Source organism: Equus caballus, chromosome 1 (assembly GCF_041296265.1).
Source record: "Equus caballus isolate H_3958 breed thoroughbred chromosome 1, TB-T2T, whole genome shotgun sequence".
Lineage (NCBI taxonomy): Eukaryota > Metazoa > Chordata > Mammalia > Perissodactyla > Equidae > Equus > Equus caballus.
In genome coordinates, this window is record NC_091684.1 from 32,841,604 (window position 1) to 32,866,270 (window position 24,667).

Here is a 24,667-nt window from a genome sequence, read left to right on the forward strand (position 1 = left end):
AGGGAGGGGAGGAGAAATACTTGGCCTAGGACTTTCATGTTCCCCACCCCGCCACCCCCGGCTCCAACCTCGAGGTCCCAGGCTAAGTAAGGTAGGTGGCTTGGAGACAGCCACCCGGGGCACGGAGCTTCCTTTCATCAAGAATTGACAAAACAAGTCTGATGGGGCTTGGTAGCTGGTTCTGCCGTCGGAGAGAGCCTGTCTGTGACCAGCGGTCCAAGCGGCAAAATAAGATGCCGTCCTCCTTCTGGACCAGCAGCTGAGGCTGCGGGTACCGGGTGCGTGCGTCTAAGTGTGCGCATCCTCGCCGTGTGTGTGTGTGTGTGTGTGTGTGTGTGTGTGTGTGTGTGTCTCGCTGGGACACGGCAGGCCGAACCTTGCCCCCCCTCCCCCCTGCGGCAGCCCCCTGACCGCAGCCCCCTGCTCCTCGGAGGTTCCACCTTTGAAACTGTACTCTGCTCCCAGCAGCCGCCAAGTGGTGGTCGGGAGGCGGGGGCGGGGGCGGGGGCGGAGGGGTGTGTGTGGGGAGGAGGGCGGGGAGGAGTCTGGCCCTGGATGTGTGCTTTTCGATTGATGGATGACTGCCGGGTGGGAGTGAGCGTGCGGGTGTGAGAGTGTGTGATTGTACGTGTGTGTGTGCGCGCGGGGTGCGTGCGTGCGCGGGGCCTGCCCATTTTCCTCCTCGCAGCAGTCAGTTGGGAGCTGGAGGGAGGGAGGGAGACGCAGCCGGAGAGAAACCGGAGAGGAGCCGAGCGCCCTCAGCCTAAGGCGCCCTCCCTGCGTCCGCGCATAGGCGCCGTCGCTTGGAGGAGCAAGGTGCCTCCCAGCCCGCAAGGGCGCAGCGCGCAAGCCCGCGGTCTCTTCGGTGGCTCTGCCCCGGGACCGCACCTGGAGGCCTCCCCGGACGGGGATGGTAAGCGGCTGCCGCCGTCTGGCACGCGAGCGGGACGCGGTGAGGGCACCATGGCGCTGACGCCCCGGAGGGGGCCCTCGGCGGGGCTGGCTCGGCCCGAGCTCTGGCTGCTGCTGTGGGCAGCCGCGTGGCGCCTGGGTGCCACGGCGTGCCCCGCCCTCTGCACCTGCACTGGCACCACGGTGGATTGCCACGGCACGGGGCTGCAGGCCATCCCCAAGAACATCCCACGGAACACCGAGCGCCTGTGAGTATGGCCCCCAACCTCGGCCCACAGGGGGCCCCAGGTTGCCCTCCCACCCCGACGCAATTCAGGGCTGGGGGTGGAGGGGGCAGGACCGTGGGGTCCGGGCTCGGCAGCCAAGAGACGCGTCAGTGCCTGCCAGGGTCCTTGTCGAGCCAGGAGCCAGAAGCGCGACTGTTTCCCTTTCCCGGGATTCAAAGGGCCCTCGGTGGGGCTGTCAGCTCCCATCCTCACACCTGCACCCTGCGCTCAGCACCGGCAGGCCCTTCCCACTGCGCCAGCACTTTATTCCTCCAGGGTGCCTGTGAATTGGTGCCAGCAAGCCTTCCTGGCACCCGAGGGGGAAGCTCCTCGCACTCGCCAGGCGCTGTCTCCTTCTGGGCCCACGAGGCTGGGGCTGTGTTCCGCGTGGGAGGTGTGGATTTGGCTCTGAGGGCTTGCAGGCTGGCGATGGGCAGCAGGATGGGATGGAGTTGAAGTTTCTAGTCTCCTGCTTCCTCCCCATTGTTTGCCCCAGAGCCTTAAGAATTCTTCCCCTGCGGATGCCACGCATTGGTCCTCTGCCTCACATCCAGCCATCCCCAACCCAGGCAGACAATGGGACCTGAGGGAGTTGGGTTTGGGGCTTGGGGTATGTTACAGTCAGCGTCCAGAGAGGGGTAGGTGTGACCTGGACCCGGAGCTCCAGGAATAATGCCAAGAAGTCAGGAGCTTGGAGTGGGAGACAGTAAGTTAAAGATATTGACCATGAAAAGTCATAAAAAACATCATTTCTCTTCCCCTGTTCTCTCTCACTTCTAAATTGGGTAAGGAAACTTGGCCCTTTCTAGACCCGCTGAGCTTTGGAGGGTGTGTGTGGGGATGGTTAGCGTGTGTTTATAGACCTATATAATTTGTTTTCCGAGATTCTCCTGCAGAATGTGTGTCTGTGAATTTCTAGTATCTGTGGTGTCATCTCAGCAGTGCGAGGCCGTGAGTCCCCGTGCATGGGCAGAGTGTGTAGATTTTTGGTCACATGCAGGGCCTTTGTGCTGCTTGCAGAGGTGGCTGCCTCCGGAGATTTTTGAACTGAACTTTGGAAAAGGCTGCTGGCTCCTTTGAAACCTGCCTCCTCCTCCCCACACTCCTGGGCCACTGCAGTGGCTCTCGGGAAAGGTGTACATATTTTGATAACTTTTGAGTACATTTCCATGGCTCCTAGCTGGTCAGAGGCAGAAATCTGACCCTGGGGAGAGCTGTCTCCTGGATCAAACTCTGTACCAAGGTCGGCAATTAGTGAGCATACATTTGCCCCAGACTATTCTTGGCTGAGTCTGGAAAAATTCCCATGGAGGTTTCAGAGAATTTGCAATCTAGACGCAATCTAGATGGCAATTGGTGTGTGTGTGTGAGCGTGTGTGAGCGCGTGTGTGTTGTGGGGCTGGGGAAAGATGCTGGCATGGGGACAGGTTGGACGGCACCATGTTTCCTTGGGGCAGCCTGTGCATTATCCTGTGTGGCCCTGGAGAGGGCCTGAGTGTCAGGATCCATCCAGAGAGCCCCTGTTGCAGGTCACCCTCCACACCTGTTCCTCCTCTCTGTTCCTTTGCCTGTGCACTGGGCATTTCTCCTGCAGCTGCTGCCCTAGGAGCAGCCTGGGTCTGAGACGCATTAGCCCCTCTCCTTTGCTTTTGGATCTGAATCTTGAAGTCACGTCATTCCTTGTTCTCTCTCCACCTTTAGTTTTGAGAACAGTGTCTGTTTGACTTTCGTGAACTCTTGAGCTCTTTTGCAATCACGGTGAGGTGGGAGTGTAATTTCCTACTGCAGAGGAAAGAGTTAGGGCTCTGGTTGCCTAGACTGGAGGCTCAGCTCAGTTAGTTATTTGCTGTGTGACTTTGGGCAAGTTACTTAACTTCTCTGAGCCTTAGTTGCTTTCCATCAGGGGCTGTTGATAGGTCAGTTCTCTGGTTCTTGTGAGGACCGAAGATAACAGAAAGGAAGTGTCTGGTACATTATGATGCTTGCTAAATGAGAGCTATTGTTGTGATACGATCAGGAGAAGAGTCTCGTTATTGCAAATGTTACAGAGCCTGGAACTGCCCTGGGTGCTGATGCTCCAGCCGGGAGTGAGCGAGTCCCTGCGCTCAGGGATGTACAGTTGAGAGGACCGGCAGGGGATACCTAACCGTAAGCTCTTAGGAGAGGGCCAGGCCGGCAGTGTGATGGGGCTGTGGGGGGCACAGTGGGCTAAGAAGCCCTTTTCTGGAGTAAAGGGGCTTCTCAGAGGATGGACCATTGTATCAGGCACTTTGGGACCCGACAGTGGTTGGGTCGGATTTTGCCAAGCAGAGAGGGCAGGCAGCCCAGACAGAGGGGACGCAGGAGCAAAAGGCCTGTGGGTACGAGCATGCCTGTCCTCATGGGCAGCTGGCCCAGCTTGGCCCCAGGCTGGAACATGCTGGTCCAGTGGGAGGTGACAGGACGCGAGGCTGGGAAGGTGGGAAGGGTCAGGAAGCCCTTTCTCTCTCTGATTCTTCCTTTGGGGGTTTCAGGGTTGGACTCCAGGGGGGAGTTATCACGGGCAGAGCGGGGGGACGTCCGATCTTTGCTGTGTGCACAACTTCTCGGATTGGCAATGATGTAGAGAGACGAGGGAGCCTGCCTTTTCAGCAGGCAGGCCTCGAAAGAGCCATTTGAAGACGAAAAGAACATCCTGAAAAGCGGCCTTGGTGAGAGCCGGGCGGGGTCAGAATAACGGTGGCAAACGCTCTCTCTAATCAATATGGGTGTCGTGCAGCATCAGAGCCTGGACCGGCGGCTCCTTCTGAGGCTGTGAAATTTTTATGGACTGCAGCTGTGCAGCCGCCTTTTGTCCTCTGGGCAGTTTCTGCAGCAGCCCGTGAGCCCCGGCAACTTTATGATCATGTGTTCCATAACTCTGGGTCCAGCCCTGTCCCCTCAAGTGGGAAGAAATTGTCATTGGTTTGCTGCGGATCTTCTGGGAATGGGCTGTGCAGGCCCCAGAGCTGGTGAGGAAATTGGTTCAGCCAGACGGGCTGTGGGGCTGGTGGGCCAGGTGGGGAAGGGATGCTGAATAATTCACGGCAATGGAAGGCCTCTGGAAGCTTCCTCTCTTCATAGGGCCAGGCTCAGAGGGATCCGGCCATGGCCACTATTAATTGGCTTTTCTCCCACTCAAGGACATTGACTTTCAGTTGGATTTTTTTTTAAATTAAAAAATTCTTTTGGACTAGAGTGTCCAGGAGAGAGTGATGACACAGTGCAGGATGTGGGGACACTGCTTCTGCCCTCCGCCCTGGGCACTTGTATTCTAGGCCTGCTGCAGATTCCCCTTTGGGTGCAGGTGCAGAGAGGGGAGAGGCCGGAGGATGGAGAGGCGGGGAAGGGCCCTGAGAAGGCCCATGGCTTCCGTTTGTCCCCAGGCCCACCTAGCACGTTCTGCTGCTCGTCAGGCCATGGGGTTCCGCTCTCTTGTGTTCCTCGATATGTCCCCTTGCCTCCTGGCCAGTGTGCCCACTGCCCTACCTCCCTGGCCCCTGCAGGGGCCTGAGGGGCCTGTGTCTTCTCCTGGCTTGGCTCCCTGAGTCTGGAGGCTGCATTCCACAGGGCTGGGTGGTCGTGCCCAAGGAAGACTGCCCAGGGCACCCTGGGCTGATTGGGAGCCTGTTTGGAATTCCAAATAACAATTAGATGGTGGCTGTGGTGAGAAGGGTCAGGGGGCCAGACCGAAGCCATGTCTGCCAGCGGGGCTTGGCCAGCCTGAGCTCTCTGAGCAGGGCACTGTGGTCACCTACAGTGGAGACCTGCACGCTGCAGGGAGCGTTGCCCCCTGGCGGGGCTGGGTCTCCAGTATCAGGTGCACGGGGCTTATTGCTGGGCTCTGAATGACTGGTGGTAGGGCCCCAGCGCTGTCACTCCATCTGCTCTGAGACCGTGTCCCCATGGATAAAAGGGCACAATGACAGCTTTGCAGGTTGATGGCAAGGATTAAGTGAGTGAATGCGTATAGAGGGTCTGGTGGCATGCTTGGCGCATGGCTGGTGTTCTCCTGTCCCATGGCCTCTGGGGATAGTCACACTTACTACTGTATAGGGCCTTTGCCAGGATTCACTCACGCTATGTGTGTGAAAACGCTATGCTTTCTGATTCAATTAGATGATGTTATTATTATTTTTATTTGAGGAGGTGGAGTTAAGGGTTTAGGGGTTCAAGCAGGGCAGGAGAGTAAGCATTTGAGTGGTGGCCACGATGCAGGCTGCTCTCCTGGGTCTGGCTGCTCAGGGGGGCTCCTTCCCTGTACCTGGGCATCTTGGCACCACATCCTGGGGTTTGGAGACAGAGCAGGGCGGTGCTGTGCAGGGTCTTTCTGCAAGGGGGACCGCATGATGGCATGGCTCTGGAGCCAGACGGCCTGGGTTTTGTGCCCCGCTCTGCCACTCAGCAGCTGGGAGGACCTGGGGCCAGTTCTGGGGTTTCATTCACTCATTCAACAGATAGCTATCTATTGAACATCTGCATCATGTGGAATGAATAGTGCCAGACGGAACCTGAAACCCCCTCCCTGAGTGTTAGTCCAGCAGGGGAGATAGCAATGAATGACAATATGAACATAAACGCATAATTGCAACTGGGATAAGTGCTCTGGAGGCAAGTGTGACTTTTCGGACCCCATTTCTTTGCCTGTAAAGTGGGGATGATGACAGGACCTGCTTCCAAGTGTGGTGGTGAAGATTAAATGCGGTAATGCTGGGAGAGGCACTCTGGGCCTGGCACACAGCAAGTGACCAAGAAATGGTAGTGTTATTATGGTTATTAAGGTGACAGAATTGCAGGGATGTGAAAGGAGCTTGGGCACCACTCAGTGCTGGATCCCAGGGTGGCCCTGCTCTCTCCTCCATCACCGGCAGCCACCGGTGCTCCGCATCCCCTGGGCACCCTGGAGCCCGCGGAGTCGGGGCTGCCCCTTCCCGGTGCCCCCTCGCCGGGCCGGGGGCTGGCTGTGGCGGCCCAGGCTGCGCGAGGCTGCCGGCAGGGGCGCCGTGCTCCTTTGGGGCCGGGAGAGGGGCGGCGGGGCCACGCAGCTCCTGCCTTGCTGGGAGCAGACGGGAGCTTGGCGGAGTTGCCGCCTCCAGTTCTGTGCCGGCTTAGCAGCTCGGCGGGGCTCTCGCTTAATGGGATTTTCTTCCCAAATGCTGTAATTATCGCCATACAAATACTTATTACCCGGAGCAGATGACGGCCGGGCCTTGGGCGGCAGCCAGGGAGCTGGGCTGTGGTGGGCGGGGGCGGAATTGGCTCTCTTTTCGATGGCGCTCGAGCCCCCCTCCTCCTCCCTCTGGAAGCCAGCCTGTGGCGGACAAACAGCTGTTGGGCACCTGCCGCGGGCGGAGTGTCGAGAAAGGTCCTCGGGGAGCTCGCGGCCTGGTCGGAGAGAAAGGTCCGCCTGCAAAGGAACAGATGTGTGAGGACGTCTGTGGGGCCGGAGACACCCCGGCAGCCGGCGCAGGCTTTGGTGTGAGAACGGCGCCGTTTGAATCCTGGCTCCATCCACTCCCACCTGAGAGATCTGGGCCGGCTCACTTGTGACTCGATTTCCTTGTCTGTCAAATGGGGCCACCGATAGGACTTACCTGCACCTACCTCAGAGGGCTGTGAGTGCAAATGAAATACAGAAGTTTGCGCCTTATCCGCGGTTTCGCTTTCCTCGGTTTCAGTGGTAATCAACCAGTCTGAAAATATTAAATAGAAAATTCCAGAAATAAACAATTCCTACGTTTTAAATTGCTTGCCATTCTGAGCAGCATGAAGAAATCTCCTGCTGTCTCACTCTGTCCTGCCCTGGACGTGAGTCATCCCTTTGTCCAGCGTATCCACGCTGTATTCGCTATCTGCCCATTAGTCCCTCTGCCCACTCCATTATCAGATCGACGGTCACGATATCGCAGTGCTTGTGTTCAAGTCACCCTTATTTTACTTACTAATGGCCCCAAAGTGCAAGAGCAGTGATGCTGGCAATTCTCATAAACCAAAGAGAAGCCTTAAAGTGCTTCCTTTAAGTTGAAAAGGTGGAAGTTTTTGACTTAACAAGAAGAGAAAAAAAATCGTATGCTGAGTTTACTAAGATGTACGGTAAGAACAAATCTCCTGTCTGTGAAATTTGAAGGAAAAAGAAATTCGTGCTAGTTTTGCTGTTGCATCTCAAATATGTATGTATAGGAAAAAAACGTAGTGAATTTAGGATTTGGTACTGTCTTCAGTTTCAGGCCTCCACTGGGGGGTCTTGGAACACATCCCTTGGATGAGGGGGACTGCTGTATTCCGTGTAACGCAGTATGTACATATGTAAGTGTAACACGTATTCCATTTGTAATACATATTCCAAGTGCCTGGACTAATGTCTGGCAGGTAGGAAGTGCCCCATTGTCCTTAGAGAGGAGGAGATGGGAGTAAAGATCAGGAGTCGGATCCCTGCGGTGACTGGGGAGGTGGGTTTACACCGGGCCTTGACGTTGTGCGTGGCTTAGGTAAGGAGAGAGGTCAAGCGAGGGTAAGGGGACCTGAGGACCTTCAGAAGGGGGTGCCGTATGTTTGGGAAAAAGAGTGAGGAGTAGACCCAGCTGAGGGGTGAACATCTGTGTTGCTGAGTTCTGAGAGGCGATTGCAGAAATGGCTGGACATTGGGCCGTGGGGCTGGGAAATGGGGAGCCATCAGAGGGGGTGTGTGTAAAACTTTTTATTATTATTCAATGATGTTTACTAAATCTACATCGCCACAATCCAATTTTAGAATATTTTCGTCATCCAAAAAGATCTCTTGTGCTTATTATAACTTTTTATTTTGTTGTAATTTCAAACTTACAGGAAAGTTGCAACAAAAATATAAGGAACTCCTGTATATCTGTTATCCAGATTTAATTGTTTATATTTTGCTCCATTTGCTTTCTCATATATTACACACATACACACACACGTGCACACACACTTTTTTCTGAACCATTTAAGAATAAGATGGAGACATTATCACTTTTTCTCCCTAAATGCTTTGGTGTGTACTTTTTTTTTTTTTTAAGATTTTTAAATTTTTTCCTTTTTCTCCCCAAAGCCCCCCAGTACATAGTTGTATATTCTTCGTTGTGGGTCCTTCTAGTTGTGGTATGTGGGACGCTGCCTCAGCGTGGTTTGATGAGCAGTGCCATGTCCGCGCCCAGGATTCGAACCAACGAAACACTGGGTCGCCTGCAGCGGAGCGCGTGAACTTAACCACTCGGCCACGGGGCCAGCCCTTGGTGTGTACTTTTAAGAACAATAAGGCTATCAAAATCAGAAAATTTAACATTGATACAACACTATTATCTCCTCCGTGGTTCATAGTGAAATTTCATCAATTGTCCCAATAATGTCTTTTGTGGCTATCTTTTTTCCAGGTCCAGAAGCCTGTCCAGGATCACACATGGCATCTACTTGTCATGGCTCTTATTCTCCCTTAATTTGGACTAGTTCCTTGGCATTTCTTTGTTTTTCTTGACCTTAACATTTGTAGAGAATACAGACCAGGTAATTTGTAGAATCTCCCTCAATTTGGCTTCATCTGCTCTTTCCTCATGACTCCATTCAGGTTATGCATTTGGGCAGGAATGCTAATAGATGATGTTGTGGCCTCTCAGTGGGTCATGTCAGAAGACACGGGACGTCAACTTGTCCCAATATTGGTGATTTTAGCTTTGATTACTTGCTAAGTTGGTGTCTGCCAGGCTTCTTTGCTGAAAAGTTACTGTTTTCCCCTTTGTTATTAATAAGTAATTTGTAGGGAGATGTTTTGAGGCTCCGTGAATATCCTATTCCTCATTGAACTGTCACCCACTAGTTTTAGTGCCCACTGATGGGAAATTTTTAACTCCATTATCTCTTCTCTATTTATTAGTTGGCATTCTACCTTAAGAAAGATCTTTCCGTTCTCCTCCATCTGTTTGTCTGTTTATTACAGCATGGACTCCTGGATTATTATTGTGTTCTTTGGGTTATAATTTGTTGCTATCGTTATTTATTAAGATGTTCAGAGCATCCCGCATTTGGCCAGTGGGAGCCCCTTCAAGCTGCTCCTGTGTCCTTTTGACAAGACCATTCGAGCACATGCCCCCTGGGGTTCTGAGTGGAGAGTGACAAGTGCAAGATGGTGTTTAAGACATTCTGTCGCCTGGCTTTGGTGTGGAGAATGAATGGAGGGAGAGACCAACTAGCGGTGAGGAGACCAGTTGGTTATGGTGACTGGTTTCTGGCTTTTCTGTGACAGTGGTTTTGCTGTCCTTGTTTTATTTTTATCCTTTTTTAAAAAATTTAAAACTTCTATTTTAAAATAATTTTAGGCTTACAGAAAAGTTGTAAAAAGAGTAGAGAGAGAGTTCCCATACACTCTTCACCCAGCTTCCCCTCGTGTTAACATCTTACTTAACCATAGACGATGATCAAAACTAAGAAACCTAGTTTTCTATTAGCCAGGCTACAGCCTTTATTCGAATTTCACCAGTTTTTCCACTCACGTCCTTTCTGTGTTCCAGGATCCAATCCAGGATTCCGCATTGTGTTTAGTTGTCATTTCTCCTCCGTCTCCTTCAATCTGTGACAGTTTCTTCGTCTTCCTTTGTCTTTTACAACCTCGACACTTTTGAAAAGGACTGGTCAGTTATTTTGTAGAATGTTCTTCAGTTTGGCTTTGTCTGCTGTTTTTCATGATTGGATTGAGGTTACACATTTTTGACAAGAATGACACAGAGGCGATGTGTCCTTCTCAGAACATCCTATCGGGGGGTCGATGACGTCGACACGTCTCATTGCTGGTGATGTTAACCTTGATCTCTTGGTTAAGGTGGTGTTTGGCGGGTTTCTCCACTGTAACGTTATTGTCCTTCCATTTGCCTTTGGAATTGCAAATTGCAATTGCAGTATTTGGAGGGAGAGACTTTGAGACTGTGTAAGGTCCTTTTTGTCCTCAAATTCTCACCTACTAATTTTAGCATCCATTAATGGATCTTGCCTGCAACCATTATTATCCAATTTTGACTTTCTGTTTCCCTCATTTCTTCTACATTCATTAATTGGAATTCTTCTGGAGGGAAGAGACTTTTAATCCTTTTTAAGCAGGGAGTTTGTTTGATGGGCACCTTGGGTTTTGAGTTTCCTGAGGGCAGGGACTGTGTCCTCCTGGTCTTTAGTAGGTGCGCAAAAGATGTGTTTGATGAGTTTTTTTTTTAACTTTTGGTAAGAGGTTTCATAGTTCTGATCTTTGCTTTAGAAAATAGGGTCATTGTAGTAGTGTGAATAATGGTCCCCAAAGATGTCCACATCATAATCCCTGGAAGAATATGTTACCTCACAGGGTGAAAAGGACTTTGCAGATGTGATTGAATTAAGGCTCTTGAGGTGGGAGATGATCCTGGATTATCTGGGTGGGCCCAATGTTGTCACAGGGTCCCTATAGGCAGGAGGTCAGTGTCAGTAGTAGGAAATACGTGAGGACAGAAGCAAGAGGTTGCAGTGATGCAGAGAAGGGGCCACAAGCCAAAGAATGCAGGCGACCTCTGGAAGCTGGAAAGGCAAGAAATGGGTTCTCTCCTGGAGCCTCCGGAAAGGAATGCAACCCTGCCCATACCTTGACTTGAACCTTGTGAGACTGATTTTGGATATTTCATCTCTGGAACTATGAGAGCATAAGTCTGTGTTGTTTTAAGCCACTGAGCGTGTAGCAATATGTTATAGCAGCAGCAGGAAATGCTACAGTCCTTGTAGAATTAGGAGGCTGCTGCAGAGGCCACAGCATGAGGGGAAGCAGACCTGGAGCAAGGCAGAGGGCGCAGAGGGCGCAAGGTCATGGGGGACCCTCTGGCTCGAGCCTGGGAGAACGAGCTTGTAAATGGAGCGAAGCTGGGAGGGAGACTGATGCTGGAGGAGAAGCCATGAACTTGGGTTTTGCCTGTCTTATTTGAATCGCCAATAAACAGCCACGTGGAAAAGATGACCCTCGAGGTAGGAATGGGGGATGGTTACTCTGCAGAGCGTTCAGGCTGGAGAGACAGTTGGAGAGACGGTGGCGGGGGCCTCCTGGGGAAATGGTTGAGGACAGTGGAACAGACGCTTCAATGGTAATAAGAATCTCCTGGGAAGTTGCTATAAAATGCAGATTTCCAGGCCTGTCTGAGAGATGCTGAGTCAGCTGGTTTTTGGCAAAGACAATTGAGGTGATTCGGATGTGGCAGGTGCCCAGGACACAATCTGAGAGACACTGCTTGGTGCTGGGGTTTCCTGGTGAGGCAAGCACATCCTTCCAAGACTCCTGAGGATTGCCTTCAGCTCCCGCCCACAGTAAGAGGGCAGGAGGAAGGGAAGGTGACACAGGAGGAGATGGTGGAGAGGCGAGAGGGGCTCCTGCCCTGTTTTGCACAGGGGAGCACCAGCTGAACATTTGTGGATTGGAACCTGGGCGAGCAGTTACTGCCGAAGCCAAAGGAGGAGTCTCGGGTTGGGGAGGAAGGCCGACAGTGTGGAGGGCAGCCAGTCTGTCTGAGGCTGAGGGCCAAGGAAAGCTTCTGGAACTGTGATGGGGGTCACTGGTGAAGCAGGGCAGAATGGTTTCCTGGGAGAATGGCAGGCGGAAGGCAGATGGTCGGGGAGTGAGTAGGTGGTGAGGAAGTTTTGGGGAGGAGAGAACAAGCACAGGCGCTCAGAGGCGGGTGGGCTCGGGACCGAGTTGTTTGCAGCGTAGGGGCCGGGGCCGGTGAACTGGAGACCCCTTTGGGGCAGAGGGAGTCGAGGGCGATTGTGGAAGGGAGGAACCAGAGCCCTTGGGGATAGGGGGAGACAGAGAAGATGTCCTGTGACAGGTCAGAGAAGAACTGAGGAGGACAGCAGTGAAGGGGGAGTTTTGATGGTGTTGGTGGTCACCATTTAGAGCCCCCCAACCCTGTGCCAGGCCCGGAGTGGGATGCTTTACCCACGTCCGCCCTTTTTCTCCTCCTTCATCTTGGGATGAAGGTATTACTTACTGCTACTTTGCAGATGAGGAGAAAGTTCAGAGAGGTGGAGTCATCTGCTCTGGGTCAAACAGCTGGCTAGTAAGTGGTGCGCTGAGGGTCCTTGAATCTTGAGGCTCTGAGATGTGTTTGTGTTTAGTTCTTAAACTTAACTACCACTCCACACGTCTTAATAAGGCCTGACTTCTTTCACTCATTCATTCATTTACTCATTCATTCATTCATTCATCAGACATTCATTGAGCATCTACAAAACCCCTGTCAGGCTTAGCACTGGGGCCATAAAGGCAAACTGGCCACAACTGATTCCCGCTTGCACGTTTTTACAGGGTGGACCCCAGTTGCAGGCTGGCATAGGGAGGGGTGTCCAGCCTGAGGGTGGGATGGTGAGCAGCAATGAGGGGATGCAGGGAGGTGGTGGTGCAGGTGGAGGTCAGTGGTCAGTGTCAGGGAGCTGGCTGCCAGACGGCCTCTCAGGGGCCTGGGGTGGGCAGTGAGTGGATTGCTGGCAGGCAATGGACGTGGAGGCTTGGTGGCTGGCAGTGGGGTCCTGGCTGCAGGGTTGTGGTTTTGGGGTGGGCCCCAGACCTGGGAAGGGGATTGGCACGGGCAAAGCTGGGCCTCAGTGATGAAGGGACTGGGGTGCAGTCTGGGCCTCAGAACAGAATCCACCATCAAGTTGGGGTTAAGAGCTGGGGTCTGACCACCTTACACCCATTAGGATGGCTACTGTAAAAAAAATGGGTAATGACAAGGGTAGGCGAGGATGTGGAGAAATTGGAACCCCTGTGCACTGTTTCTGGGAATGTAAGATGGTGCAGCCACTATGGAAAACAGTATGATGATTCCTTAAAAAATTAAACATAGAATTACCATATGATCCAGCAATTCCACTTCTAGGTATGTGCCCAAAAGAAGTGAAAGTAGGATCTCAAAGATATTGTTACTGTGCCAAGGGCACAATCTGCTTACCGCTAGACAAAAGTCAATCCGTCAATAGGCAAGATGGTGGCAGAGAAAGGGCGTTTTGTTAAGCCATAAGCTGGCAAATCGGAAGATGGTCAATTAGCATCCTAAAGAACCGTCTTAAGGAGCCGCAAATCTTGAAGCCGTTAGTCTTGAACCCAGACCCGTGCGTTACAGGGGAGGGATTAGGAATGTTGACCCTCTGGTGTTACAGACTGGGAGTTGCCATGCTAGATCTTTCAGTTGTCATGGATATCAGCACATCCATGATGACCCCTCCATCTAAGGGTTGTCACATTCCTAGAGACTCAAACGAGCAACGTTATCAACTTCTGGCAGCTAGGAGGGGCCGTTAAATCTACAGAGCATGCACGTCTCCTGGAGGGTGCACGTCCAGCTGTGCTACTTAATCAGAGGTCATTCAAAGTTACAATATGGTCTCTTTTCTACAATATGGCTTCCCTTATGTCAACCTTGTGTTGAGCCAGTGTCAATATTTGTACAACCATGTTCACGACATAATTCACAATAGCTAAAGGGTGGAAGCAACCCAAGTATCCGTCGATGGATGAATGGATAAACAAATATGGTACATACATACAATGGAATATTATTCACCCTTAAAAAGGAGGAGAATTCTGACACATGCTACAGCATGAATGAAACTTGAGGACATTATGCTAAATAAAAATAAGCCAGTCACAAAAGGACGAATACTGTATAATTTTGCTATGTGAGGTACCTGGGGTAATCAAAATCATAGAGACAGAAAGCAGAATGCTGGTTGCCCGGGTCAAGGGGGAAGGAGGAAAGGGGAGTCATTGTTTAATGGGTACAGAGTTTCAGTTTTGCAAGATGTAAAAGTTCTGGAGATCTGCTGTACAACAATATGAATATACGTAACACTGCTGAACCGTGCACTTAAAAATGATTAAAATGGTAAATTTTATATTTGTGTATTTTAGCGCAATTAAGAATTAAAATTTAAAAAAAAGAGCTCGGCCTTGGAGTCAGACTGGCTAGGGTTCAAGTCTTAACCTCCTCAATGTACTTACCAGCTGGTTGGTCTTGAATAAGTTACTGAAATTCTTTGTGCCTCAGTTTCCTCCTCTGTAAGTGGAGACTGATAATGAACCTTTGAGCCAGGTGCTACTATGAGGCTGAAACGAGCTGGTTTGGTTGTGACAGTTTGTATGGATATTGCTGTTACTCAAGCCAAGGAGACAAGATGGGTTCCTGGGAGGCCAGGCAGAGTGGGATCCGGAGCAAATCTGCCCTGATGCGGGCCCCTGACTACTGAGCCCTGGGGCTTCTTGACTTGTCACATGGAGGGCGGTCCCAGCACTGGGGTTGGGGCCAGGCCTGTGGGCTCTGCTGGGGGGCTGGAGGAGCCTTCGGATCAGGACCCGCGGAGGCGTGAAGACCGTGGGAAAGGCTTGGTTGGCTGACGGGAGCATGTCCCTGCAGCAGCCGGGCTCAGCGGGCAGGACTGCTCATTCAGCTTCTATTTAGTGAGCACCTAGTGTGTGCCAGGCCCCCTCCCACGTGCCGGGCATCCAGCAGTGAGCAAACTAGATGTGGCCTCTGCCCCTCCCAGCCTGGCAGGGGAGACTGGCCTTTAACAAAGGACCTCACACAACTCCGAATCAAAATCCTGGCTCTGGAGGAGAGCTAAGTGGACATCTGCTTGGGGAGGCTGGTTTAGAGGGTGGGGGACATTTACATTGAGGCCTGAAGGATGCTAGGAGTGAGCCAGCTGCATGTGTTGGTGGGCAGGTGAGGAGGAGAGGCTGTTCAGAGCTGAGGGAGCAACATGGGCAAAGGCCCTGAGGCAGCGGAAGTGGAGGAGCAGAGCCGCTGAAGCCCTGGGGGCTGGTATTTTCCTACGAAAGGAGCTGAGGAGAAATTAGTCTTTTAACCCGCGCGCTGCGAAGGGGTTGTCCATACAGCAGCAGCGTCCTCTGTGTGTGGAGCTTCTCTTGGCTGATGTCCATTGGGGGAGAGCATTTCTTAATGAGTGTAGGTGTTTTTAAAATTTTTTTATTTTTTTGAGTTGGGGAGCCGGGAAGCATGGAAAACCCTCAACCCAATGCTATTTGGAATGTGTCGGGTTTAATAGAAATTTATTCATGCATTCAGGAAATGCTTCCTGAAACATCTATCAGGTGCCATGTACGGTGTTAGGCTCCGGGGCTACAATAATGAGAAAAACTGCCCCTTTCCATGCCCTCAAGGAGTTTATAATCTCACGTTGGGTAAGGGGCTGAGACATCTGTCAAGGAAGCCCCCACATGCATATAAAACTGCCCCCTGCTCTGTGCTGCCGAGGAGAGGGCTGGGGTGGTGGGGAGGTTTGATCACTGGAAGGAAAAGTTGAAATTATTAGGCAAAGAGGAAGGAGGGTGCGTTCAAAGACCCCATGGCAGGAGGGAGCGGATCAGAACAGGGAGGAGGGGGCAGGCCAGCGGGCCTTGTAGCTCCTGTTAAGCAGAGTTTTGTGTTGATTCCAAGGGCGATGGGGATTCATGGAAGGGCTTAAGTGGGGAGCAACATGATCAGATTTGCATCTTGAAAAGATCACTCTGGCTGTGACTTGGAGAGCAGATTGGAGGGGAGCCAGAGTGAACGTGGGGTGCCTGGTTAGGTGGCTCTGCGGGCCGCCCTGGCGGAGAGTCGTGGGGTTCAGCATGGCAGCTTCTCTACTGCTGTTGGGTGGCGGCCGGGCAGGGCAATTCTTCCCTCATGCAGCTCCCCGTCTGCCTCTGCAGACGCTCAGCGCTGTGGGTTTGGCGAGGGGAGGATTTCAAAGGCCAGCACGGAGGCGTGCAGCTCCCCAGCCGGAGGCCTGGCTCGGCCACAGTCAGAGTGGGCGTGTGTACTTTTTGGAGACTGGGCAGGAAGGGGTTCGGAGGGCAGCCCGGGTCTCTGCATCGCCGCTGCAGGCTTGGGGTGCCACGGGAATGTCTGGGTCCTCTGGGAACCAGCACCAGGAGCGACTGGAGCTCTGGCTGAGAAATGCTTGCAGAGCGCGTGGAGCCCCCAGAACACCCCTTGAGGGGCCCAGGCTGTTTATTCCTGAAGCTCTAGGAAATCGAGGGTTTCTTTCGGTTTATCACAAACACTTAGATGCTGAGGATCAGATTCTTGTTTCCTGAGAGGATTCAAGAAATCCTGGTGTGTTTTTGTTTTTTCCTTGGTAACTTTGCTTCAGAGGATTTTCTCCAAGGTCTTTTACCACCAAGGTTTTCCTTTCAGGTTAGGACCACACAGGAACGGATGGAAATCAGGGCCATTTGCTGCTGGCCTGTGTTTCCTCCTGCGGGAGAAGGGTGGTGCAGACTCATCGCTTTGGAAGAGAGAGAATGGTCTCAGGGTGTCTTCCCTGGGCCTTGGCATCCTGGGACCTGCAGGGCGTGAGTAGCTGACTCCTGTCGCTCAGCGTGGCCCAGCCAGTCCAGCACCAGCCTGAGCTGAGCCTGGGACACCACCTTCCTGGTGGAGCCATGGTTTTTGAGGAAAACAACAACAACAACAGCAGCAGTAGTAGTAAAAATAATCGCGGCAGATAATGCTGAAATAGAGAGCACTTATGTGTGCCAAGCACTGCTTTTGGTGCCCCACTGTGTCCTATCCAGAGCATCCAGGTTGTTCCTCAGCTCTGTCCAAGGCATGACCCTCAGGGTGAGGGGTGCACTCGACAGGGTCCAGTGACATGAGGCTTTGTGATGTAGGGGAAAGAACGTGGAATCACATGGCCTGGTCTCGTCCCCCCCCCCACCACTTATTAGCTGTGTGGCATTGGACAAATTGCTTCACCAGTCCGTGCCTTGGTTTCCTCATCAGCAAGGTGGGGAGAATGTGACTCACTTCATAGGTTGCTGGGAGGGTGAAATGAGATGAAGCATTGCTGGGAGTTAGGCTTGGAGCCTGCACACAGTAGGTGCTCAATAAGGAGAAGTGGTGGATGTGGGCTTTGGTGGCAAGAGCCTCAGGGAGGCCAGGGTAGCTCTGTATCCTGGGTTCTTCCTGAGAAACGGAGGCTGGGAACTGCCCCAGAAGGCCCACCCCGCTTGGCTGCTCCAGCTGCAAAGGTCTTAAGGTGGAAGCAGCTTCTGCCATTTATCCCAGGTGGCTTGCTGGGCAGGGGGGTCTCCATGGCAACACTCGGGGACTACCTGATGGAGGAAACAGGTGCTGGAGAAAAATGACCTCCGTGCCTCGTTCCAGCAGCCTCCGGTGAGGGTTCGGAGGGAAGTGGCTGGGCCAGGTTGGACACTCCATCCTAGTGGGCCGCCCTGCTAAGGGGGAGGGGGCCGGCTACCCACAGGAGGTCATTCTCTCGGCCTGAGTGGCGATAATGCCTCCTTAAACTGCAGCCTCAGACCCGGGCGCCTGATGAGGGCTGCCTCTGCCTCCCAGGCTGCCTTCTTGAGGGCTCTCCCCCAGAGGAGGCACTTAGCTCCGGGCTTAGAGAGCAGGGCTGATGGGGGAGGTTGGGGGCTGGTGGGGCTTGGGCCTCCATGGACATTCTTGCCTGGAAGCCACCAGCAGGGCCTCCGGAAAGAGAGAGGCTGTGTCTGCTCCAGTGCCTGCACCATCGTCCTCTTCTACCTGCCTGTCCCGGGTCTTGTCTTGAGCAGGGGTGGGGTGGGGTGTGGGAATCGAGGAGGAGGGGTTGGAATCGACTGAGGACGGGCTAAGGAATGTCCTGGAGTCTGCACAGTGGAGCCTGCTGCACAAGGGTAAGAAGAGAGGCAGGTAAATGTGAGCCCTCCACCCACCCCTCCCCACCCTGTGGGAATTCCATCCTAAGGGATTCCCGACTTCCACATTGGGCCCTGCCTTGTCCAGACAAGTCTTCATGTTTGTTTTTGCCTCAGTTTTGCTGTCTGTGAAATGGATAATTGGAGTCAATTGCCTTGTAAACCATGTTTACCATGAGAAGGCATGAGTGAACGATTGTAAAATTCATCAGATTTTTTGTGACCTCTGACTGAGTCATTCCGTTTCTAGGAACGTATGCCCCCCGCATGCCCACCAAGCTTTATGGAGTACTGTTTATAAATGAACAGTATCAAAACAGCCCAGCTCTTCCAGCAGCAGGGAACTGGGGACTGCCCCCGTAGCTGGCCAGTCAGAATCCTGGGTGGAGAGCAAACAGGCTGTCACATTCTAGAAGGAGAGCATGCCATTTATGTCTCATTCAGCCTCGGATCTTCAGAACCTTGCAAAATGCTTTGCAAATAGTAAGTCTTCAATAAATATTTGTTGAATTATCCCAACTATATAAAAATTGTATCTAAAGGAAAGAGGCTTGAGAGAAAGTATTCCAGAATATTAACGAGGGTTCCTTCTGATCATGAGTTTATGTGTGATTTTTTTTTCTTTATTCTTCGGGAAACTGAAAAAATTCAATAATGTGCATATATTACTTTTATTTCTAAATCAATAACTTGAATATTATGTTGGCTTATAAAAATATAGATGTCCATAAAAAAACAATTCAAACAAGGGCCGGCCCTGTGGCGTAGTGAAGTTTGGCGCTCTCTGCTTCAGTGGCTGGGGCTCACGGCTTCAGATACTGGGCAGGACCTATCCCACTCGTCAGCCATGCTGAGGCAGCAACTCACATACGACGTGGAAGAAGAATGGCACAGAGGTTGGCTCAGGGCTAATCTTCCTCAAGCGAAAAAAAAAAAAAGAGGAAGATTGGCAGTGAATGTTAGCTCAGGGTGAATCTTCCTCACTCATACACAAAAATTCAAACAATGCAGAAAAGTATCAAAAAGAAACTAAAATCACTTCAAGTCCCACCACTCAGCAGTTACAGGCATTAACATTCATCGAACAGCCGTAGTGAGCTCTTTCTGCTCATGTACCTGTGTGGATGTGCGTGTGAGTTTTCACATAAGCTGGCTCATAGAATATGAGCTGTCTGTCAACCCTTTTCCCACATCCTGTGTCTTGAACAGCTTTCCTTGTCAAGACAAACGGATGATTTCAAATGGCTGCATGTGTTCAGTTTCATGGATGTGCTGAAAGTCAATGCTCTGTTGATGTCCATTTAACGTTTTTGCTCTTATAATCAGTGCTGACGTATCTTTATACAGTCATATGCTGCATAACAACGTTTTGGTCAACAATGGACCGCATATAGGATGGTGGTCTCTTCAGATGAGCGCCATATAGCGTAAGTGTGTAGCAGGCTGTGCCATCCGGGTTTGTGTTAGTGACCCCTATGACGTTCGCACAGTGAGGAAATCGCCTAACGATATGTTTATCAGAATGTGTCCCCGTCATTAAGCAACACATGACAGTAATGAAAAAATAAGACAACCGAAGTTTCCTTGGGGCTTTAGTTTTGGGATGAAAACTTCAGTAGGATAGCCCAAGGGAAACCAGCCCTGCTCGCGGAGGAACCAGTTTTAGGGGCTTCGTGTTGACGTTCTCAGTGTTTGAAGAGCGGTCGTGTTGCACAAGGAGCACATTGGGGTGCAACACGAGCGAGGCTCAGAGGTGGCTGCTGCAGGGAAGAATAGTTCAACGAAAAAAGACCTTTACTTGAAAGGGGCCTGTCTACGCGGAGAAGGCATCCTCACAGCGTTTAGACCGGGAAGTGGTTCAGTCTGGGGCTGTCACCAATGCCCTGTTACCTTGGGGCGACCTCAGGCCCCTCTGAGAGATCCTGTTAGGAAAGAGATGGGGAGCAGGGAGTGAGTTTTCCCAGCTGCTCTGAGGATCAGAAGCCAGGCCCAGAGGAAGGGCAGAGAGAGAGTTGAATGGATTATTGTCAACTTGGGGAGACAGCCTGGCCTGGTGGAAGAGGGATCAGACGGCCACGGTCCAGATCCCTGCTCTGTCATTTACCGACTGGTGACCCCAGGAAGGCGTCTAACCTTGTCCAACCACTCTTTCCTCGTCTGTAAGGTGGGCACAGTAACTACTTTCCAGCGTCTCTCGAGGACGGACGCAAAGCCCAGTTCCCAGAGTGTGTGAAAACTGACAACAAGTTGTTCTTGGTGGAAGCAACTCAAGAGCATCATCAGGCCAAACACGCTTCTGAAACACTTTTAGGAAAGGGAACTTGCTGTTTTTCAAAGTAACTTGGACTTGGGTCTGGCTGGTGCCTGTACCTGGAACCTTTGACCCAAGTTGGTCAGTGAGGAGACTGGGCTGCAGTTGAACATGGTGTGTGTGTGTGTGTGTGTGTTGGGATGGGAGCACTTAGGTTGTTGCCAAACACTCGGGTGACTGTGACAGTGGTGAGAAAGAGGAGGAGGCCGTGTGGCTGTGAACGCGGAGCTGCTACATGGAGACAGGTTGGATGCGGTGGTGACAGCTGAGTTTGGAGCTGGGCCCGAGTGAGATTCTGCCATGTGTGGCTCAATGGAGAAACTTTCTGGGGATGGAGTGCCTGCCTCCTGGTGTGGCCCACCTTTCTGAGGCTGCGCTGGCCCCCTGTGAGGAGGAGCTGCCCCGTAGAGGCTGAGGGAGCTTGCCTGAGAGGCTAGGCAGGGAGCGGGGGCCAGACGCCCTCTAGGATGGTGTCTTTCTAAGGTGGTGTCCACGTCTACGGTGCCCAGGGATGATTGGGAGGGCTGAGGGAGAAGCACATGTGGCCTTGGAAGGGAGGAAGGGCCAGAGGCAGGGGTGGTGTGAGGGGAGGAGCCACTGTAGTTGTAGGCCTGGCCCTGGGTTGGATGTGGACAGTGGGCTCGGCCTCCCCTCCTCGGCTCTGCCCTGCTGCCCCCTGCAGGACTGACCTCATGGCAGGCTCCTGCCGGAGGCCTCACTGGCTCCCTGCCTCTCCTCGCTTGCTTTCTCAGGCCCTCTGTGATCTGGACCCACCTTCCCCGACCCTGTTTACCATGACTTCTGACGGTCAGCTTGTCTCCCCCGACCCCATCCTCCAGGGGGTTCTCCTTCCCTGGATCGTCTGCTCCATGCCACTTGCTGCAGATCTGCCTTGTCTTTTGGGCCTCAGCTTGAGTCCCACTTCCTCAGTTCCCTGAAATGGCATGGCCCTCCCTGTTCTCTCCTGCTCAGGATACGGACAGCTCGTTGGCACCAGTGGCACCAGATGATAGCATGTGTAACTCCAAGGGGGGCTTTTCCGAGCGCAGGCCCTGCTCCTTACTTGTTGATGCCTCATACTAACCGTATGAAGTAGACACAGTTATTACTCCCATTATATAGATGAGGAAACTGAGGCTCAGTGAGGATTCCACCTGAATAGCCTCTCCAATTGGCTAGTTTCCAAATTCTTTCCTGTGTGAATGTCTTATCTCTCCAACAAGACTGAGCTCTTTTAGGGCAAAGCCGTATTTCAGGTTTCCACAGCTTTCCCAGCAGTGAATCCATGCCCTGTGAGTTCTTGCTGGTGGACATCTGCTGCAAAGACGCCTCGGCTTATTGGGTCTTGACACAGACTTGGGGGTCCAGGGCTTGGCTGGGAGGCTTGCAGCCCCGTTGGTGAGATGACTGGCTTGAGCCAGGTGGAGAGGGAGCCTGGAGCTGAGCCGCTGGCCTGGGGGCCCACCCCGGGCCTCTCACCATCTCCTTCTCTGCTTTCCTCCACCAGGGAGCTCAATGGCAACAACATCACTCGGATCCATAAGAATGACTTTGCGGGGCTCAAGCAGCTACGAGTGCTGTGAGTATGGGATTCTGCCTCCTCATAACCTCCCTCCTGCCCCCACCGTCAGCAACGGCTTTGTGGGTCCCAGGCAGAGCCCCGGCTGTGGTGTGTATGGTTGTAGGCCAGCTGGGCCCCTCCCCTATGGAGTCAGTTTGGGATGCCCTGAGTGGGGTAGGGTGGAAGTGATGGTGAGTTCTGACCTGGAGTGGCCACTGCTTCCTGCATGGCTGGAGAATTGGATGAAGAATTGGGCATGGCGTGGGCACCAGTTGTCGCTGCCTTGCAGGGCCTGGGCTGGGCACATGGGGCTGTCTCGTCCATTGGCTCTCTCCTGGGGTGGGGGAAGCCCGGGTCTGCTCAGGCTGCTGTAACCAAAGACCACAGACTGAATGGCTCAAACAACAGAAATTTATTTCTCCCAGTTCTGGAGGCTGGAAGTCCAAAATCAAGGTGCTGGCAGGGCAGGTTTTGGCGAGGCCTCTCTTCCTGGCTTGCAGATGGCCACCTCCTTGCATGTGTCCTCATGTGGCCTTTTCTCTGTGTGCACAGGGAGAGATCTCTGGGGTCCCTGTCTCTTATAAAGACACCAGTCCCGTCAGATTAGGGCCTCACCCTTATGACCCCATTTCACCTTAATCACTTCCCTAAAGGCCCCCTCTCCAAATACAGTCACAATGGAGGGGGGTAGAGCTTCAACAGATGAATTCTGGGGGGACACAAGTCAGTCCATAACAGCCTCCACAGTTCTTTTGAACCTGAAAGACTCCCCAGCAAGGCCCCAGCCCCCCTGACTTGAGAGGGAGGAGAGTCTGGGCAGTTGAGGACGGAAGTGACTCCTCTTGGGTGCCTGACAGATGCGATATTGGAAGTGCTGGGTGTGGCTCTGTTGGGCTTGGCCACTAGCTAGCAAAGGAGCCATCGTCAGAAGTACCCATGAGGCTGGGCAGGGGTGAGGAGTGAGGGGCAGGTTAGATCCCTTCATCCCCTCCTACTCTCCGGGTATCTACTCACTTTTGACTCTGAGCCCGCATCCCACCTGGCTGGCAGGAAATTCAACATCAGACAATCATAGGATTCCCAGGGTAGTGCAAGGGTCCTGGGGCCTCAGTTCTTTCAGAACTACTGACTTTGTAGCTCTGAAAGTCTTTGAGGGATCTGGGGGAGCTTGTGGCTGCTCTTTTCTCTGGTCATAACTGTCAACTGCTGGGCAGAGGTCTCTGCTGCTCCAGAACTCACTGACCTCTGACCCCTTCCCAGGCTCTAGGAACCTCTTCTGAGTCTGGGGAAGCCCTCCCTCCTGGCATTCCTTGCCCCCACCCCGCCCCCAGGCCTCCAGCAGGAGATCCTCAACAGTGCAGACTTTTGGAAACAAAGCAGAGGAAGAGAAGTGTCTAGTGGCAGCTTCTGCCCCCTGCCCTGCCCGCAACCTCATCTGAGGCCCTTGCGGGAGCACATAAGCCACTTGCTTCAGCGGGGAGAGGGGAAAACGCAGGGAGAAAAACATACTTGATGATCTCAAAAATTAGCATGCAAAAAGTGATCTGTCGGTGAACAGTGCTGCCTGCCCGCCGGACGCCCTGGGTTTCGGGGCATGTTGGTGGTGAAGAGGTGCAGAGTTCCACGGAGCCAGGTGGTTCTGTGGGCAGCAGATGGGGGCAGGCGGAGTGGGGTGCAGGCAGGGTGGTGTTGTCTGCCAACTGTAGCATGGGTTTGCTGCATGTGTGGGCTTTGCCCAGTTGGCACGGGTTCCCCTCCCCCAACTACTGGCCAACTCCCCTTGCTCTGCCCCTTGGACACCTGCCCTCCGGGTCAAAGCAGGGCATGTGCGCCAGCAGCCCATAGCCAGCCCCTGCTGCCTGCTGCCTGGGTCTGGGCTTCCCCGAGCATGCCTTTGGAGCGATGATCTGGTGCTCTGGTGCCCCCTGGCCTTCTGCCATGCAGGCGGCTTCAGACGGGTCAGCATGGGGCTGGGGCCAGAAGCGCATCTTACTGTTGGGCTGGGTGTGCTGTGGAGTCCATGCCAGGAAATTTGCAAAGTTGCAAGAAAATTTTGTTGGCTCAGGCCAGGACGTGGGTCTGTGTGCATCACTGGCACTGCTCCTGTTTCACTCCCCCGTGCCAGCTGTTTCTACGAGTCCTTGTCCAACATCCTGTAGCTGTCCTCGTCTCTTTGCTTCCCCAGGCAGCTGATGGAGAACCAGATTGGAGTGGTGGAACGAGGGGCTTTCGACGACATGAAGGAGCTGGAGCGGCTGTGAGTATCCATAGGTGCAGGCTCAGGAGGGCGGTGGGGTCTCATGCTGAGGGGACATCAAGGAGGGGCTGCTCAGGGACAGGCCTGCACGCCCAGCCTGCCTCCTGCCCACTGATGGGAGCCAGGGGCAGCTGTGGCCCTGGAATCGGTCACAGAGTCATCGTGGGATGATGGCGAAGAGGAAGCTGGAGAGTGTCCTCCCCCCACATTCTAAATGCAGCTGTCTTTGTTGTTTTCCCCTGAAAATACATTATGGCAAAAAATCCACACAGAACAGAGGAAGTGAAATTTCCTCCTATAATCTCATACCCCAGGCGTAACCACTATGCATCGATTTGTGTGGCCTCAAAAGAAGCACTGGCATTCCGAGGGGACCGTCAGGGACGCCCCAGCAGAGGCCTGTCTTGGGTGGCCGGGGCCACAGCACATCCAGGCCTTAAAGTGGTGGCATGTTTCTGATTTGCATGGTTTGTATGGTTTGTTCCTTACAGGGCTTTCGAGTTTGAAAATAGATCTTGGTCAATTTTTGCATTACAGATTGGCAATAATGAAAAAAAGAGGAATGAGGTTTAAATGAGGTGGGGCTGGACACTCACATTCACCGTGGTCACTAATCTCATTTCTC

At 52.8% G+C, this 24,667-nt stretch overlaps 1 protein-coding gene across 2 annotated transcripts in view; it reads left to right on the top strand.

The window, feature by feature from the left end:
* Positions 1-350: 350 nt before the first annotated feature.
* The window catches only part of SLIT1 (slit guidance ligand 1), a 182,494-nt gene continuing 158,177 nt past the window's right edge, over positions 351-24,667 (top strand). For both annotated transcript variants that reach the window (XM_023641701.2, XM_070223435.1), the window contains exons 1-3: positions 351-1,160; positions 21,732-21,803; positions 23,971-24,042. In XM_023641701.2, coding sequence (XP_023497469.2) covers positions 964-1,160; positions 21,732-21,803; positions 23,971-24,042 — 341 coding nt within the window. In that variant the 5' untranslated portion in view covers positions 351-963. The remainder of the gene's footprint in view (positions 1,161-21,731; positions 21,804-23,970; positions 24,043-24,667) is intronic.